General features: G+C 40.7%; 1 protein-coding gene across 4 annotated transcripts in view; it reads right to left on the bottom strand.

Annotated features, from left to right (window-relative positions):
• The window catches only part of AUH (AU RNA binding methylglutaconyl-CoA hydratase), a 159,790-nt gene that overhangs the window by 86,750 nt on the left and 56,895 nt on the right, over positions 1-16,145 (bottom strand). For 3 of the 4 annotated variants that reach the window (XR_012037903.1, XM_072841108.1, XM_072841119.1), the window contains 2 exons: positions 10,126-10,218; positions 8,466-8,522 (listed from right to left, as the gene is read on the bottom strand). The exons of the other annotated variant lie outside the window; for it this stretch is intronic. Coding sequence is in view for 2 of the 3 variants with exons in the window: in XM_072841108.1 (XP_072697209.1) it covers positions 8,466-8,522; positions 10,126-10,218 (150 nt within the window). In the remaining variant the exon portion in view is untranslated. The remainder of the gene's footprint in view (positions 1-8,465; positions 8,523-10,125; positions 10,219-16,145) is intronic. 4 annotated transcript variants of the gene reach the window in all.

Below are 16,145 nucleotides of genomic sequence, written 5' to 3'. Positions count from 1 at the left end.
TTTGTTGGTTGGGTGGTCTTGGGTTTGTGGTTTCAAGCAGTGTCTGATGTGCCTGGTCATGGATCTTTTTGGGATTATCTTGTGTGGGCTTCCTCAGCTTCTGAAATCCTTCTGTTTACGTCTCTCACCATATTTACAAAGTCTTCATCCATTATTCCTCCAAATACTTCTTTTTTCCGAACCACACTTTCTCTTTTCCTTTTGATATCCTTCTGACACAAATGCTAAACACTTCAGTCTCGTCCCATAGGTCCCTGAGGTTCAGTTCATTCACTCAGGCTGGTTTCTCTGTTATTCAGACAAAATAGTTGCTAGTGATCCATTCTCAAGTTCACTCTCTCTTTCTTCTGTCATCTTTATTCTGTCTTTAGTCCATCCATCCTGCTTCTTATTTTGGCTAATATATTTTCCAGTCCTAAAGTGGGATACACTTAAAGTGCTATGTTTCCATTTGTTCACACAGTGAAGGCCTGAAATTAAGGCCCAATATCACATGCTTTCTAACATCTAGGGAAACCAGGTGAACCACAAATGGCCTGACCACAAGCTCCCCTCCCCTCTCTGTTGGCAGGGATAAGTCCCCTAGACAAACAACCCTCCTCACTGAAGAGACCAGGCAGGGCTCCTACATATCTCTGAGGAGTGGGTTCTCCAGGGTCAGAATGTAGAATTATTGAAATAAGCCCATCAGGGCACCTGGTTGGCTCAGTTGGTAGAGCATGCAACTTTTGATATCTCAGGCTCCTGAGATAAAAAAAAAAAAAAAAAAAAAAAAAATTAAAGAGAAAACAACAACAACAAAAAAAACAAAAACAAACAAGTCCATTACATTCTCCTGTGGGACCCAGGGGGCAGCCCACCCTCCTGTCACTCTAAAGCTTGCCTCTCACTCACGGTCATGCTGGATCACTCTGCTCCAGATCACACCCTCTATGTGGTCCCTGTGGATGTCTGCAGTGTCCTCCTACTTTGGAATAGGAGGACATATGACTAAGAAACTGCTACCAACCACATCTATCTGTGGTCAGGTGTCAAGTGTCTAGTCATCCCAAGAAACCTAGAACAGGATTCCCTCCTGCATTAACCACATGAAGAGCAGGAAAATGAAATGGTTCACCCTTAATTCTTGGGAGCACTTTTACAGCAGCAGCTTTAAAATCTGTCTCAGATAATTCTAACATCTATTATCTTAGATGGCATCTGTTGAATGTCTTCTCCCATGCAAGCTGAGATTGTCGGGTTCTTTATATGCTGAGTAATTCTGTCCTGGACATTTTTGTTTCAGCAGTCAATGCTAAATGTATTCAGGATACACATTCCAACCAGCCTTCTGTGGATTGTGGTTTCAGTGTTGCTATGTTTGTGAAGACTCTGGCCAGTTTCGGATCTGGGCAGTGGTCCATCTCTTGGTTCAAATTCTCAGTGTCTGATATGCTGTTTAGTATCAGAGCCACACATGCTCATCCCCAGAGTGAGTCAGGAGCTTACAAACTACCTTATGGGATCACCTTGCTTTGTCCCCTCCTCTTTACTGTCTCTTGGTACTTTCCAGTACCCTGGGGCTTCCCATTTTGGACCTCCATTCAGAACACTGGGGTTGTTCCATCTTTCACTTCCAACAACTACAGATATGTCCATGGGCAAATGCAGATGGACAGAGAAAAGAAAAGCAGAACTTGCCCCCCACCCCCTTAATGACTGAGGAAGGTTCTCTTCCCCAAGATTCCTGATGTTTTGGGTCCTAGCTGCTCACTACAGGAGGTTCATCTCTCATTTCCCAAACCTGAATATGAGAGAGACTCCTGAAGTTCTCTCTGGCTGTGCCAATGTCCTCTTCTGGGATTTTTTTTTTTAGACCAGGCCAGTGGATGCCAAGAAAAAAACTGAATTCATATTTTTATTTTCAGCCCAGACCACTCTCCTAAACTGCTTAATTAACACGGCACTTGGATGTTTAACAATTATTTTTAACCAACCACTATTCCTGTCTCTTCTGAATGCACTCTGTCCACAGCTTTCCACATCTCTGCTGAAGGGAACTTCTCAATCTCTCCAGCCAGAATACCTGGAGTCCTTCTCTATACTCCTCTGATCTGTCAGGAGATTCTCCAGGGCCCGTCACCCTCCATCTGGACTATAGCCATAGGCTCCTGGCAGGGAGGGGCTCCTGCCTCTCACTTGGCCCTCCTGATACGGACTCTCAACATAGAGATCAGACAGATCTTTAAAAGCCCAAGATCGCATGGCCCTCTGCTGAGAAACTGTAGTGAGCCCTTCTCATTCAGAGTAAAAGTGGTAACAACCCTACTGGGACGCCCCTACTGCTTCTCACACAAGACATCCCATCACTCCCCTCCTGACTGGAATGGGGGCAGTGACGGGGAATGTCGCAGGCATAAATGTCTTCTACTATCTGCATGATTAATCTCCTCAATTCCAATCAGTCTTCACTCCAATGTCACCTTCTCAATGAGGTTTCTTCTGATGCCCTATCCTGAGTGCAACCCCCTCCCCCTGCTCAGGCCCCTTCCCCTACTGCTTTTTCTAGAGCACTCTAGACTTCCACCATAATTCACAATGTATTACTTGCCATGCCAGCCGCCCCTCTGCTGCAGTATCAGCTGGATGGCGCCAGTGATCTCTCTGTATTTGTTCACAGCTGCACGCCCAGTGTCTAACCAGTGCACGGCTCAACAAATATTTACTGTGTGAGGAGAATAAATATCCCTAGAACACAGTGTGTGGGCAAAGCACACAGCAGGAGGACAGGAGGTTAAGGAAGCGCCGACAACCCACCTTGTAGGCCTCGTAAACTGAGATGGGAGAGCTGAGAGAATCCACGCTATTTTCTCAAATTCACAATGCCCAGGTGTAAATTGCCTTATTCTTGTTCAATTCCAACAATTTTCTAATAGGGCAGTTATGATACTTGCAGATTTTCTCTCTCCTACCAGATTTTACATGAGCAATTCAAAGGGAATGCTACTGATTCATACATACGTGTTTCCTCCACAGCAGCTAACAGGTCAATGGTATAAAGTCAACAAATAACTTCCCCAACACTGTAAGTAGAAGTGGTCACCGAATTACACTTCAAAGTACAAAGAAATGAGAGTCTGCAGTGAGAGAAGCATGTTCATAAACAAACCTAACTTCAGAGAGCAGAAGGAGTGCAGGTCTCTGCAGAGGTCAGCAGAAAGCAGTCCACTAAGCCTGGTGGTGCTGTCCATTGCTCACGACACAGGTAAATGTCTGACACTATACTAGCCTCTTGAGAAAAGCAGTCTTATTTTTGTTATTACACTTTTCTTCCTCCTGAAATAGTCTGACCTTATTAATCAGATTTGGCACCAAAAGGTCTTTTGCTATTTATGAAAATCAAATTCACTCTCATAGGATAAAGATGAGTCACTATTAAGGATATTCAAAAGAATGAAGCTCACATTCTGATGCAAACTCTAAGATGATTTCAGCAAAGGTTATAAACAAAACTTTCCAAAATGACTACAGTGTTCAGGACAACATGCACGCAGGATCTAAAAATCCGTATTACTTCACAGACACACCTTAAATAGAGTTCCTGGTCACTTTGCCAAGAAACTGCCTTACTGAGAAGCACAGCCTAGATTCAGATGAACAGGGACACTTCCCACCCTGTTCCCATTACACCTGAGTGCTCTCATTTCCTTCCTCTCATTTTTAATTTGGGGAATGGTCAATCCAAATAAAAGTTATTAAAGATTATTTTCCTGAAAAGTTTCTAAAAAAAGAATGTTAAAAGTGTACTAGTAGTTAGTCACCAAATGAAGCAAGTGATCAGAATTACCATCACCAAAAGTGAGACAACCTAATATCAAGTGCCACTGCATAAAATGAAAATGAAAAACAGAGTATGGCCCATTGAGTATTTTTGGCTAAATATTCTAACCTACATCTAAATTTGAGGAAATGACTCAGTCATATCCAGAATGTGTAAACCTCAGTAGGATAATTTGCCTGAATAGTGCTATAAAAAACAAAGAGATGGAAGACTTGTCTAGATTTAAAAAACAAAACAAAACAAAAAAACCCATAGATCTAACCAAATGCAATATATGACATTTAACTAGATCCTGAATTGAAAAAGCAAAGCCAAGAGTCACCACAAACAACATTCTGAAACATGTGGGGAATCTGAAATTAATGCTAATATTGTTAGGTATAGTACTAGTTTTGTGGTTATGTAAGAGTTTGTTCTTCCTCCTAGGAAAGGTACGCTAGTCCAGCGAAGGTTCACCTGGTCATTTTGAAATGGCTCAGCAAGAACGAATAGAGGAGGGAAGTGAGAGGAGAGGTGTACGGGGATGGGCAGATCTTGGTGAGGTGCATAAAGAGGTTCATTTTTTCTGCCTTTCAAATTTTCTGGTTTGATTATTCCCAAAATAAAAAGCTAGATGAAATAAAAGAGAACCATGGAGCAGTGGAAGTACTACACATCCTGTCCATAGTGATGTATGCCCAAGCAAGAAGCCCTAACAGTTATTTTAATTACAATAAGGTTTCTTGACACAAACCCCAGATCATCTAGAAGAGGCAAGAAACAAAGGCCAGGAATGAGGCAATCAGTCACCATTTTCTGCGCACACTTAAAAGAAATTCCCTAAACTGTCAAAAGAATCCTAATCCTCGGAACTTGTTTTACTTGGTTCTTACAAATGTATTAAAGGATGGTATCATTTGAGGAGCTACTTCTAAGAGGGAATTTTATTTCAAACTATTGGAACATTCTCCCAATGAGACAAACATAGGAGGTGGAGCTTTATTTAAGGTGAAAAGGCTAGAGAATAAAGTAGAGCTCTGTAGTGTACAAAGATTCCCAATTTCGGACATTGCAGGAAGGTCCTATGGTAATAATCTTAATTGTTTTTAAATTGGCTAGTGCTTTCAATCATCAACATTGTATTTTATATTTTATAGTATCCAAAATCAAATATCTATATCTATATCTATATCTATATATATATATATTACAAGTAAAAGTACTGGTTTAAGTATAGGACAGTCGGTTACATTAAATTTTTCTAATTACATCTGATATAATACTATTTAAAGAATACTATTTAAAGAATTCGGATCCAGTATGTTTCTATAATCCTCTTCATTAACTATATACTTTTAATAGTCATCACTGAACAATCTCTTTTCTCGAAAACACGAAAATTTAGAATACCCATCTAAGAATCACATTATAGTAATGGTCTACTAATACTCATGTTCACTAGGAATATTACTTTCTCCAAAACAATCATTTTTAATTTAACGTGTTTTAAGAAACTTTATAAAAAGTTCAAGTAAAAAAAGAAAAAACCCAAAGAAAGCTAAACGCTGGGTTTTGATCAATTTTCTCTGTAAAGTATCATCACAAAAGGACAGAAGTGACGCTGACTAGGACAGCCAGGGGCATCCAAATGGGGAGGTGGGGAGGTACAGCCTCCTCTGGACCACCCAGCGCTAAACCTCGCTCAGGCCTATAAGAGCTCGGAGGGGCAGGACTTGCCAGACCTCCTGCACTACAGCTTCTAGTCTGCATGTAGCTCAGACATTCTACCCTGAGGAATTTACTACAATCTTCATAGTACTAGGAAAGCACCGCATTTATTGTTTCCACAACATTCTCCCCCCACCTCCATTTTCTACCCCCATGTGGCTGTCCCAGCTGCTCCTGTGTGAAGCGGATGAGAGGCGGGGCTGCTGACAGTGACAAGGGTTGTGGGCCACACTGCTCAAGGAGCATCTACAATAGGAAGCAAACTCAGCATCTTTTAGCTGAAAGAGGTCTACCAATAAGGGAGACAGAAACTAAGAATGGTCTACTGCGTGGATTCTAAGAAGCTCTTACAGTAGTTCACAGCCAAAAAGAGGACGTCCCAGGGATCACATTAGCCATGGTAAATCCATCAATTTAAAACCAATTTTAAGGCGGGAAAAAAAGTGGTATTTTCATGAGGATCATCTACTATAAGAAAGGGAAGAGAAGTGATATGGTGAAAATATCTGGATCAAAATATCCAGAAGAGGATTTTGCTCCACAGAAATTTCAGAAACCACTCCTTCAGATAATACATTAAACAAACCTTAAAGAAATTGCACTGTTGTATTAAAAAAAAACAAAAAAAAAAACTAGGCCCAACTGAGGGTGCATCAGTAACCATTGCACAGACGTGAAAGTGAACCAAAATGTCTGTGTCTTTCTTCTTCAAAGTGTGAACGTGGCCTCACGGAGAATTCAACTCCATAGAAAGTGAGACATGACAGAGCTATACATATATGAGCAATGAACCTGAAAACAACTGAAATACATTTCCTCAGACTCACTTAGGAAGAAAGACAAAGACAGAAAACTATCCTTTATAAGTAGACGGGAAAATGTCGAAGCATTCTGAATTTTATGATAAATAATTTAATAAAAACTTTAGAAATAATTACAATCATGAGAATACATGGTCCAAAATGAACTAAATTTACAAGTAGTTTCTAATTAGCGGGTCCCTGATTGAGGAAGACCCTAAAGAACTTCAGTACTCTGGAAAGAAAATGCTAATTCCTAGACCTCAAAAGGCAGGGACAGCTCATGAGTGAACAGGGAAAGAGCTAATGTGACCACTCCTGTTTCTTCAGGACAGTCAACTAGGCTTCTTTCATCTAGCCAATGCCAACAGTGCTCTCATGCAACTGTTCTACTTTCTTGTGGTTTTAATGCAAAACCATTTTATCTTCAAGATCTGATAAATACCCAAATTATCAAGTTCATCTTTCTCCTACCCCCTATCGCTGCCATCCACTAACTCCCCATCCAAAAAAATTACTGACACATTAAAAACCACTGTATTAATCTCTAAGGGCTGCTACAACAAATTATCATAAACTTGCTGGCTTTAGGAGCACAAAAATCTTCCCATCTCACAGTTCTGGAGGACAGAAGTACAAAATCAAGATGCTGGCAGGGGTGGGACTGGGAGGGTTCCTTCTGGAGGCTTCTGGCTTCTGGTGGCTGCCAGAGATCCCTGGCCTTCCTGGACTCGTGAAGGCCTCTCTCCAATCTCTGTCTTCACAGGACCTTCTCCTGCTTCTCCTCTTCTTATAAAGACACTTGTTTTAAGATTCATTCAGATAATCCAGAATGAGGCCATCTCAAGATCCTTATCACTTTATCTGCAAAGACCCTTTATCCAAATAAAGTCACACTCACAGGTTTCAGGCTTACCTATCTGCAGGGGTCTGGAGGTAGGGAGAAGGTCATTCCACCAGTCACGGTCTTTCTAGGGTTAGTTATATCCTAATTACCAATAAGTGCTTGCTTCTTTAAAGAATTTCAGAAACACACCACACCATCCTTTTTCTGAACCTTGCTTTATTTCCAATATTATTTATCAGACAATTCTTTTCAACTGGATCCATTTCCACAGAAATCCTTCTTTGAGTGCTTTCATTAGTCACTGTGAACAAGACTGGCATGGTAAAACAGGCAGGTATCAAGTGCTTTTGCCTGCAAGTAGAGTATTTTTGTGGACTACCAAAGTAGAAGCTTTTTCCTGAGTCTTACACATTGACCCAGGTAGTCACCAGTTTCACTGAATTGTATTTTGATTTCTCCTTATCCATCCTCATCAGGATAAACATTCTTATAAAGATAAGGTTAAACATACAATTTTAACCTGTCCAGGCACAAACATGCCTGAAGTGTTCACACACTGCTTTTCACTTTTACATTGTCCCTGTTATTTAATTCATAAAGCTAGTAAGTAATCAACATGCACATCTGAAATGAACCCTACTTTCTGAAACAAAGACCTCATGAATTAGGAATACTTCTAAATTCTCTCATCATACAAAAGAACCAAAGTTTCAGACTGATTGGTTGAGGCAAGCTTTCATTATCAATGTTAGGGAAAGGCTTTCTTAAGAGAGTCTTTCCAAAAAAGCAGCTCACGTACCTTTTTTGTAGTGACAGATAAAACATCTCCGCTCTATATTCAGGCCACCCACTAACCCCAACCTTTGTCCTGCTGCCCAGACACATACCCAGCTAACATGAAGCCTGGGAAGCCCTGCCCACTCCTCCCATGGGGTCTGACCACATGCGCATGCTCTTTGTGGGTGTGCGTGCACATTTATACAACCACATAAAAGTTTTAAAGTATCAGTGCAATTCTTCAAGAAAAAATATGACTGATAGAATAACGTAAAAATTAAGAATTGATACAGAAAAGCGAGAAAACACCAGAACAAGAGAGCAACAGGCGGCAAACCCAGCATCTTCTCAACTACCTAAGCTAAAAAAGCGCATTTTGAATACAGACTTTGCTACCAAAGCAAACAACACAGTACTAGTCTCTTTATCCAAAATGCTGCCTTTTCAATTAACACCCTTTTGCCTTATGCCCTGTAGTTGAGAATAAATCAAGATGAGTGAGAAGAGTTCATACCTCCACCAGGAATAATTGCCAACTTTGTTTCAACCAAGCCCATTTTTGCAGAGGAAGCTAAAAAGGAAAGAAAGAAATTAAGTAAAATGCACATCAGATTCCAACATTAAGACTTGAAAAAGTTAGTAAAATCAGCTTGAAATATTGTTTACTAATTAAACCTGTGTCACAAATCTTTTTAAAAGTCACTTCAGAAGGAATTCAGTTACGGAAATAAGTAAACACTGTCTAAATGATGTATATTAAGACATTCACATAACATTTCCCATTAAAAACTGCTCAGCAGTGAATGAATTTTCGATGCAGAAAAACTAAGGTTACAACTACATAATTTGACCTGATAGTGCCAACTCATGTTTGAAGGCTTAGCCCCCATTAATTATTCAGGACGGGGAGAGAGACTGTGTCTGACAAGCAGGAATCTTTAGCTGTCTGAAGAGTCCTCCAAATCAAACAGCTTAATATAACATATCAGATATGGCAGCTTTTCAGGACCAAATCTCTAGTTACTTTTGACAAATGGTTTTACTGTTCTGACAGCTGGACAGGGATCCTCTTTCCACGTTGTGTTTTTATGGCTACTTTAAAATATCTTAATTATTTCTTTACTTGCATATCAAAATGTGCTTGGACCACCTCCCATATCCTAATTCCCAGAATCTGCACTCTTTCAGAAATGGACTACATGTACCTTAGCTTTTCCATTTAAAACTCATGATTTCAGACAAGTAAGTAGAAATCTGAAATAAAGTGGAAAGCGGGGAGAGTCCACAAGGATTAGCAGCTACAAATCCCAGGAAACAGTCAAAAACTATCGAAAACACAATTATATTGGCTCTATTTTTAACAGGCAGCTGCTTCAGGAGTAATGGTGTGAGCCAGGGGAAGAATGGCAACAAGTATGTTGCCTGCTTTACCCAGTCCTTGGTCCCAGGGCCCCTTAGGTCACCCCAATGTGACCATATGGTGGCAGCGGACAGGGCTCTGCCAGGGTAATAGGAGTGGAGGCCAAGGTGCCAGCATGCCTGGGTTCAAATCCCAGCCCAGCCCCTGATTCTGGGCCATCAGGCCTCCTCTGTGTGCCCCAGCTCCCTCAAGCACCCCACAGAGTGCCTCGCACAGAGGGCTCTGAGGCCAACTGTGTGATGTAATACATGTCAGGGGCTTAGAGCAGGGCTGGGCACCAGGTCAGCACTCAGCACATGGCCAGCCAGCACTGTTCTCATTATTGTTCTCATTATTATTTTCATAATCGCCTCATCCAACTCACAGGAAACCAAGCAAGAAGTAAGTGAGCCTCAGAGAGATTAAGTTATCATTACTGTAGCTGACAAGAATTAAGTACTTGGACTGGGCACAGGCCACAGATTAGCTCCTGTTGTTTCCCTCATCTCAGAGGAGGAAATGGATCTGAAGAGGACAGAGCCAACGAGTCAAATTCACTTCTGTCTGACCCAATTCCTCTTCTCCTCCCAGCCTGCGAAGGCTAACACGAGACTATCAAATTGTTTTCTTAACTGAGAATCTTCAATATTTCATTAAGCCCAACCAAAGGGTGACTTCTACTAAACATTCTATTCAACAACAGGAAAAGAATAAAATATTTGGAATTATCTGAAGAGTAAGCACAAACTTCATTTCTCAAAGGATTACTTCTCACCTGCTACACGTATATCACATGCTAGTGCCAGTTCAAGGCCACCACCCAAAGCAAGTCCATCTATTGCTGCAATTGTTGGCACTGGAAGATTAGCTGAAATAGAAGGAAAGAGTTTATGTTTCTTCAAGATCGTTACCTTACTATGTGATTTATTTTAGACCTTTTTGTGTGAATTTATTTTTTTTTCGTAAGATTTTATTTATTCATGAAAGACAGAGAGTGGCAGAGACACGGGAAGAGGGAGAAGCAGGCTCCCCGTGGGGAGCCCAATACGAGACTCTATCCCAGGATCCGGGATCACGCCCTGAGCCAAAGGCAGATGCTCAACCACTGAGCCACCCAGGTGTCCCGTGAATTTATTTTTAAATGGGATACTATATACAGACTTTTGTAGCCCTTTTGCCTTTAACAAAACAGCCATTTCCTTTGTTATTACTCTTCAAAAACATGCAATGATTGTGTAGAGTTCCACCAAATAAATATGCAATAATGTCTTTAAATCTTCCGATATTGCTGAAATACTTGCATAAATATTTTTTGTTAAATTAGCACAATCACAGTTCTGATTTTGTCATCCTAGGACCTAAAGTCTTTTATGAAATGTGTGGTTCATACAAATTTCTACATGAAATGACTTAGGTATAAACTGCAAAACTCATGATCCTTTATGGGTCACTGTGGTACTCAGAATGACAATCTCATTCAACAAAGTAATACATCTTCTCAAACAACACAAAAGCTGACCAAGGGGCTGCTGGGGTACCGCCCACTAGTTCTATCACTGAGAACGAGGACAACAGGCCAGGCCACAGCTAGAAAATAATCCAACTTTATCAAAGAGCACACTTCAGATGGAAGAGGCTTTGAGAAGGTCCTGAGAACCAGTCCAAAAGCATGCCTGGAAAGGCATCAGCCAGCCACAGAGCTCCAACCAGACTTTCTTAAGCCCAGAATATTACTTTAATGAGATTCTGTAAATTAGAAGACATAGATTTCATTTTTAAAAGTGGTTCAAAAACTGACTGGTTAATTATTCTGTGAAGCAGACTCCTCCTTATTAGCTTTATTTTTGACAATGGGAATGTGAAGCAAGGCTGGCCAAACTTACTACAGTATAAACAGAACTGGCACCATCTCTTAATTGTTCTGATAAAAAATAAATAATAATCACGTGGCATGAGGTACTGGCTAATGCTATGAGGGTAATCATACTGTAACATATAAATATAGCAAATTAATACGTTATATACCTTAAACTTACACAATGATATATGGCAATTACATCTCAATTTTTAAAAATAAAATATAAATTAGTAAATAGATAGAGTCATCCCTAAAAATCTCTTTCTTCAACAGGTATTCTAAAATAGGAAATTCCAGTCAGAGAGGTTCACCCTTTGACTCCTTTTAAAATACACAAATTTGTTGAAGTGCACGGAGTTTTATTCACACATGAAGGAATTTATCAGACTTATCTTAGGTACAAAGTCTGAAAAGGCTGGGAGGGAACACGTACACATACTGCCGCAGAAGACAAAAGCATTCCCAGAAAAGCAGGGGTGACGGGGCTATGGGACTGTCTGTACCTGCCCAAACATTCTGGGGAAGGTGAGGGCTTGAGAGGCCAGGCCTGACTCAAAGGTGCTCCGGGAGTGCACCTGACAGCACACTTGGTGAAAAAATAAATAGATCGCCACATTAGGGTCTACTGTCAGGAAATAAATTTAATGAAAAAATGGTATCTGGTTAACTTTATCTGACAAAAAAAAACAAAACAAAACAAAAAACAAAGATAATAAAGGAATATAATGGCAAGTTCATCTGAGAGGCTTCCAAGATCATCTCAAACCACGACAAGTCAAATGGAGTTACTCTGCTACCCACTCTCAATCCTTTCTTTCTAAGAACCTAGCAATGAAATGATGGTATTTCTAGACTCCTCTGGTCTCCTGCCTCCCCAGTCTCATGTCTCTCCCATCAGAACCTCTCCCTAGGCTTCCTTCCAGCCTCGGCTCCCATCCTTGTCCCAGGACAAGCTTTCTGAAGGAGAAGAAAGGAGAGCCACCACTGCCACTTACCCTGACCACAGAGCTCCAGCTCCACCCATCTCTCCCAGGCTGCTCTGGCTCTGCTTTCAGTGACACTGGGAGGCTATCCTGTAACCAATGGCCACTACCCGGTCCCTGTTAAACTTGCTGCCTCTGATGATCAGACATTAGTGCCGGACACTCATCCATGAATTCCTCTTCATGTGTCTGGGGAATCCCTCTGTCAACTTTCCTGTCTTTCTTTCCACTTTCAGTTTATTTTTCAGCATTCCTCCCCTTCTAACAGAAGCTCTGCCAGGAATTCTCTCATTCCCACCCAGAACTTTCACCATATATAATACCAAGGATGTCCAAATCTCTGCCTCAAACAGAAACTTCACTCTCCACTGCATCTCTTTGACTACCTGCTTATTTGGACATCTCTACTTAAATGCTTTGATGAGTTGATGTTCAAATCAACTTCCTGTCAGTCCTTCTATATTCTATTTCACACTCAGTAGTATCTCCTCCACCAAGTTACCCAAGACAGATGACCCAGAGTCATCCCAGATGTCCTCCTTTCCACAGGTCACAAATCTGCAAGCCCCCCTCCCTTTCCAACAGCCAGTCCTGGGGTCTTTCCTCATCAGCAGGAAGTCTCTACCAGACCTTCACCCTCGACTGGCCCCTTCCAATGCATCTTCCATATTTCCTATAGGATAATCTTTCTAATATGCAAATGGAATCCTGCCACTGCCCTCATTTACAAGTGTACAAGGATTTATTCCACACCCAGGATAAAAATGGAGAAAACAATCAACATGGCACAGGAGACCCCCCAAAACTAGGTTCTGTCCACTCACCTGACTTCTTCTCCAATCTCAGGCACGTACTCTATGTCCTAGCCCCCAACCACTTAAAGCACCTCCAGTTACTCTTCCATCCATGCCTGTGGATGAACTGCCCTCTGCCTGGCATGCCTAGCTAGCACCTAATTATCTTTCAAGGCACTGCTCCAAGTCCCTTCCTTTGCACTTCCATGGCACTCTGTACATGCTTTTCTATCAGAACATTTGCCACACATTCTGAAACAGAGATTAATACCACATCAGTGCTGGTCAGTAACATCCTTCTTACTACCCTGGGGCTGCTTCTTCTGTCCCTATTACATTAAACCTCATATCCTCCCTGCTTTTCTTTTTATTATGAACTTCTTTCACTTAATACTTTAAAGAAATAACATCAATGTATGTAGCCCAATGGAGCTACAGAAAAGATAAAGTATTAAGGGTTTCTGAGCAGGAGAGAACAGGAAGAGGATGGAGTTCTCTCCTTGCCATGGGAAAATGCAGAAAGCACTCACCAGCTACCTGCGGGAAGCCAGCTCTTCAGAGAGAAAAACCACAAAGGTGAGTTTAAGGATCTCTAAAATCAAACCCAGGTCTGAAACACTGACACTACTGAGGTCCAGTTTCTGAAAATTTCAACTCCTACCTAATACAGGTTGTCTCAAATTCTTTAGATTTTTCCCTCTAAAATAAGAACAGATTTATAAAATGTCATTAAAAGAAAAAAAAGAGTTAATGCAGATAAAAAACACAAAATTGATTAGTAAATATACCCTCCCTTTCACCGCAAGAGGCACTATAAACAGAGATTATGTTGATAAAATAAAATGATTGGGGACAGGGCATGCGCAACAAGCAGGTTTCAATTCCACCTGACCTGGAGAACAAGGCAGGACCTAAGGAGAAAGAAACAAATCCAAACAAGCTGATCTGGGAGATGGGGGTGGAGGTGAAAGCTGTCCCATGCTCAAATTTTCTTAATCCTGAAGGTGAAGAATCAACACTTGCCCCCTATATGCTTATATTCTCTGGAAATAATGAGAATTATTTTTAAATTTGATAGTTAAAAACTTAAGAAACTTTCTCAAGGTGCTAGGTTTTTTAACATTACGTCTTATTCAAAAAATATAAAATAAAATGACATGGAATGTAGGGTCCTTATATAAAATAACAACAAAGAAAATAAGGTATCAACACTCTCAAATCATTATGCAGGTAAATTACTTGCTCCTTTCAAAGGCGGATTAACATAAATTAGCATCCATAAAGCAGTCTATAAAATTTTTCCTACTAAAAAATTATGTAAGCAGAACAGCTTAATTAGCATTCAATGAGTAATTAAATTTCAGCCATTTTACAATATTGTATATTCTGAAGTTCTAGTATGTCAACTGTATACTTTGATTAAAAAACATTTTTAAGGGCAGGCTGGGTGGCTCAGTGGTTTAGCGCCACCTTTGGCTCAGGGCATGATCCTGGAGACCTGGGACAGAGTACCACGTCGGGCTCCCTGCATGGAGCCTGCTTCTCCCTCTGCCTGTGTCTCTGCCTCTCTCTCTGTTTCTCATGAATAAATAAATAAAATCTTTAAAAAAAAAACAAAACTTTTTTAATTAAATTTTTTTTTATCTTAAATTTTACGTAATCTCAAGCTTTCCCTGAAAGACGTTCTCTCTCTTAGCAAATTTTCTTCGGGAAAAGATGAGTCATCCCAAAGTATAAGCTAGTTTCACAGTTACCTCATAAGCTTGTTTTCACTTCCAGTACTTTTTCTGCTTGGTAGCACTTAATAATCTTAGTGGACTCAATATAACACACTTCAGAAGGGCAGATTATCCATTGCAAAGAACTGAGAAATATCAAAACGGCAGTTGTGTAAGATTGTGGCTGGATTACATGGGAGCTGCCAGGAGCAGAGGTTATTCCCAACAGCAAAAGGAAGAAATTATGACTCGGCATGTTACACAACCAACAGGATCAGATACTATTTTGAGTTTAGTACCAGGAAATGGGCCAGGTATGACAAAGAAGATAATAATCCTTTGAAATGCTCCTAAAAATATAATTAAAGCAAACAATTAAGGTTTTGCTATTTCAAGAGAAAAATAAAGGAGCTGCCTGGGAAGGCTCTGGTCTGCCTCAGTAGTCTGCAGGGGAACACCCTGTGACGGAGGGGCACTGGAGTCAGGAGACCATGAATGAGGGGAAAGGGGCACAGGCCTACTTTTAGCTCTGAGAGAGATACCACATGTAACAGGTTTTCAAATGTTTCCAAAAAATATAAATTAAATTATTAAGGAAAAATGCTAGTGTCAGTGTGATTTTTAAACATGGCTTTGACTGAAGAATCATATTCTTATACAAAACAGAGAAATATTTCAAAGAAATGCTCATAGAGCATACTAGAAGTTTGACTTTATTGAAGTCATTCAAAAAGGATAGAAATAAAATAAGAGTTAACTGAAAATTATAATAAATTCCTAATTATAACTAATTCCAACTCAAACTTTCATCTTCATGTATCCTCTCCTATTCCCCTCATCAAATTTCAAAGGAACTACAGAAACAAAATAAAACTGCTCCTGCCCAAAGCCTACAGGTGGCTGTGCCTCTGCAGGCCCAGCTGTGGTTCTGAGCAAGGAGCCAGCCTGGATGCCAATAAACACTCACACCTCATCACACAGTAGGGCTGGAGGCTTGTAAATGGGAGCCACCTTCCCAGGAGTCAGGGGGTGACCACTCTGCAATCTGAGAAAAGATACTTGATTTTTCTAAACTGATCTCTTATCTGCCTATCTTTTTAACTTTCCATATAGTTACGTATCAATCTAGTACATATGATAAAGTGCTTACTATGTGGGGTCACTGTCCTTAGCACCTTATGAATATTACATAAACCTCCTACCGGCCTCATAACATCAGAACTGCTATGACCTTCACCACTAATGGGAGCACAGGGCAGAGGAGCTGCCATCACTTGCCTGGTACAGCCACAATTCAAGTACAGATGGCCTGACTTCAGGGATTTGCTCATCATCATTTGTGCCCCTCACCAGTTCCCACAGCCTGGACTCAAGAGTCCATGGACATGAGCAAGGACTCAGCACTGCAAGGCAACATCCCATCCTTCCTCAAGGGCCTGTGA

Source organism: Canis lupus, chromosome 1, assembly GCF_048164855.1.
Source record: "Canis lupus baileyi chromosome 1, mCanLup2.hap1, whole genome shotgun sequence".
In the NCBI taxonomy this organism is placed as follows: domain Eukaryota; kingdom Metazoa; phylum Chordata; class Mammalia; order Carnivora; family Canidae; genus Canis; species Canis lupus.
Note: the sequence above shows the minus strand (reverse complement) of the source record. Positions and strands in the feature narration are given on the sequence as shown.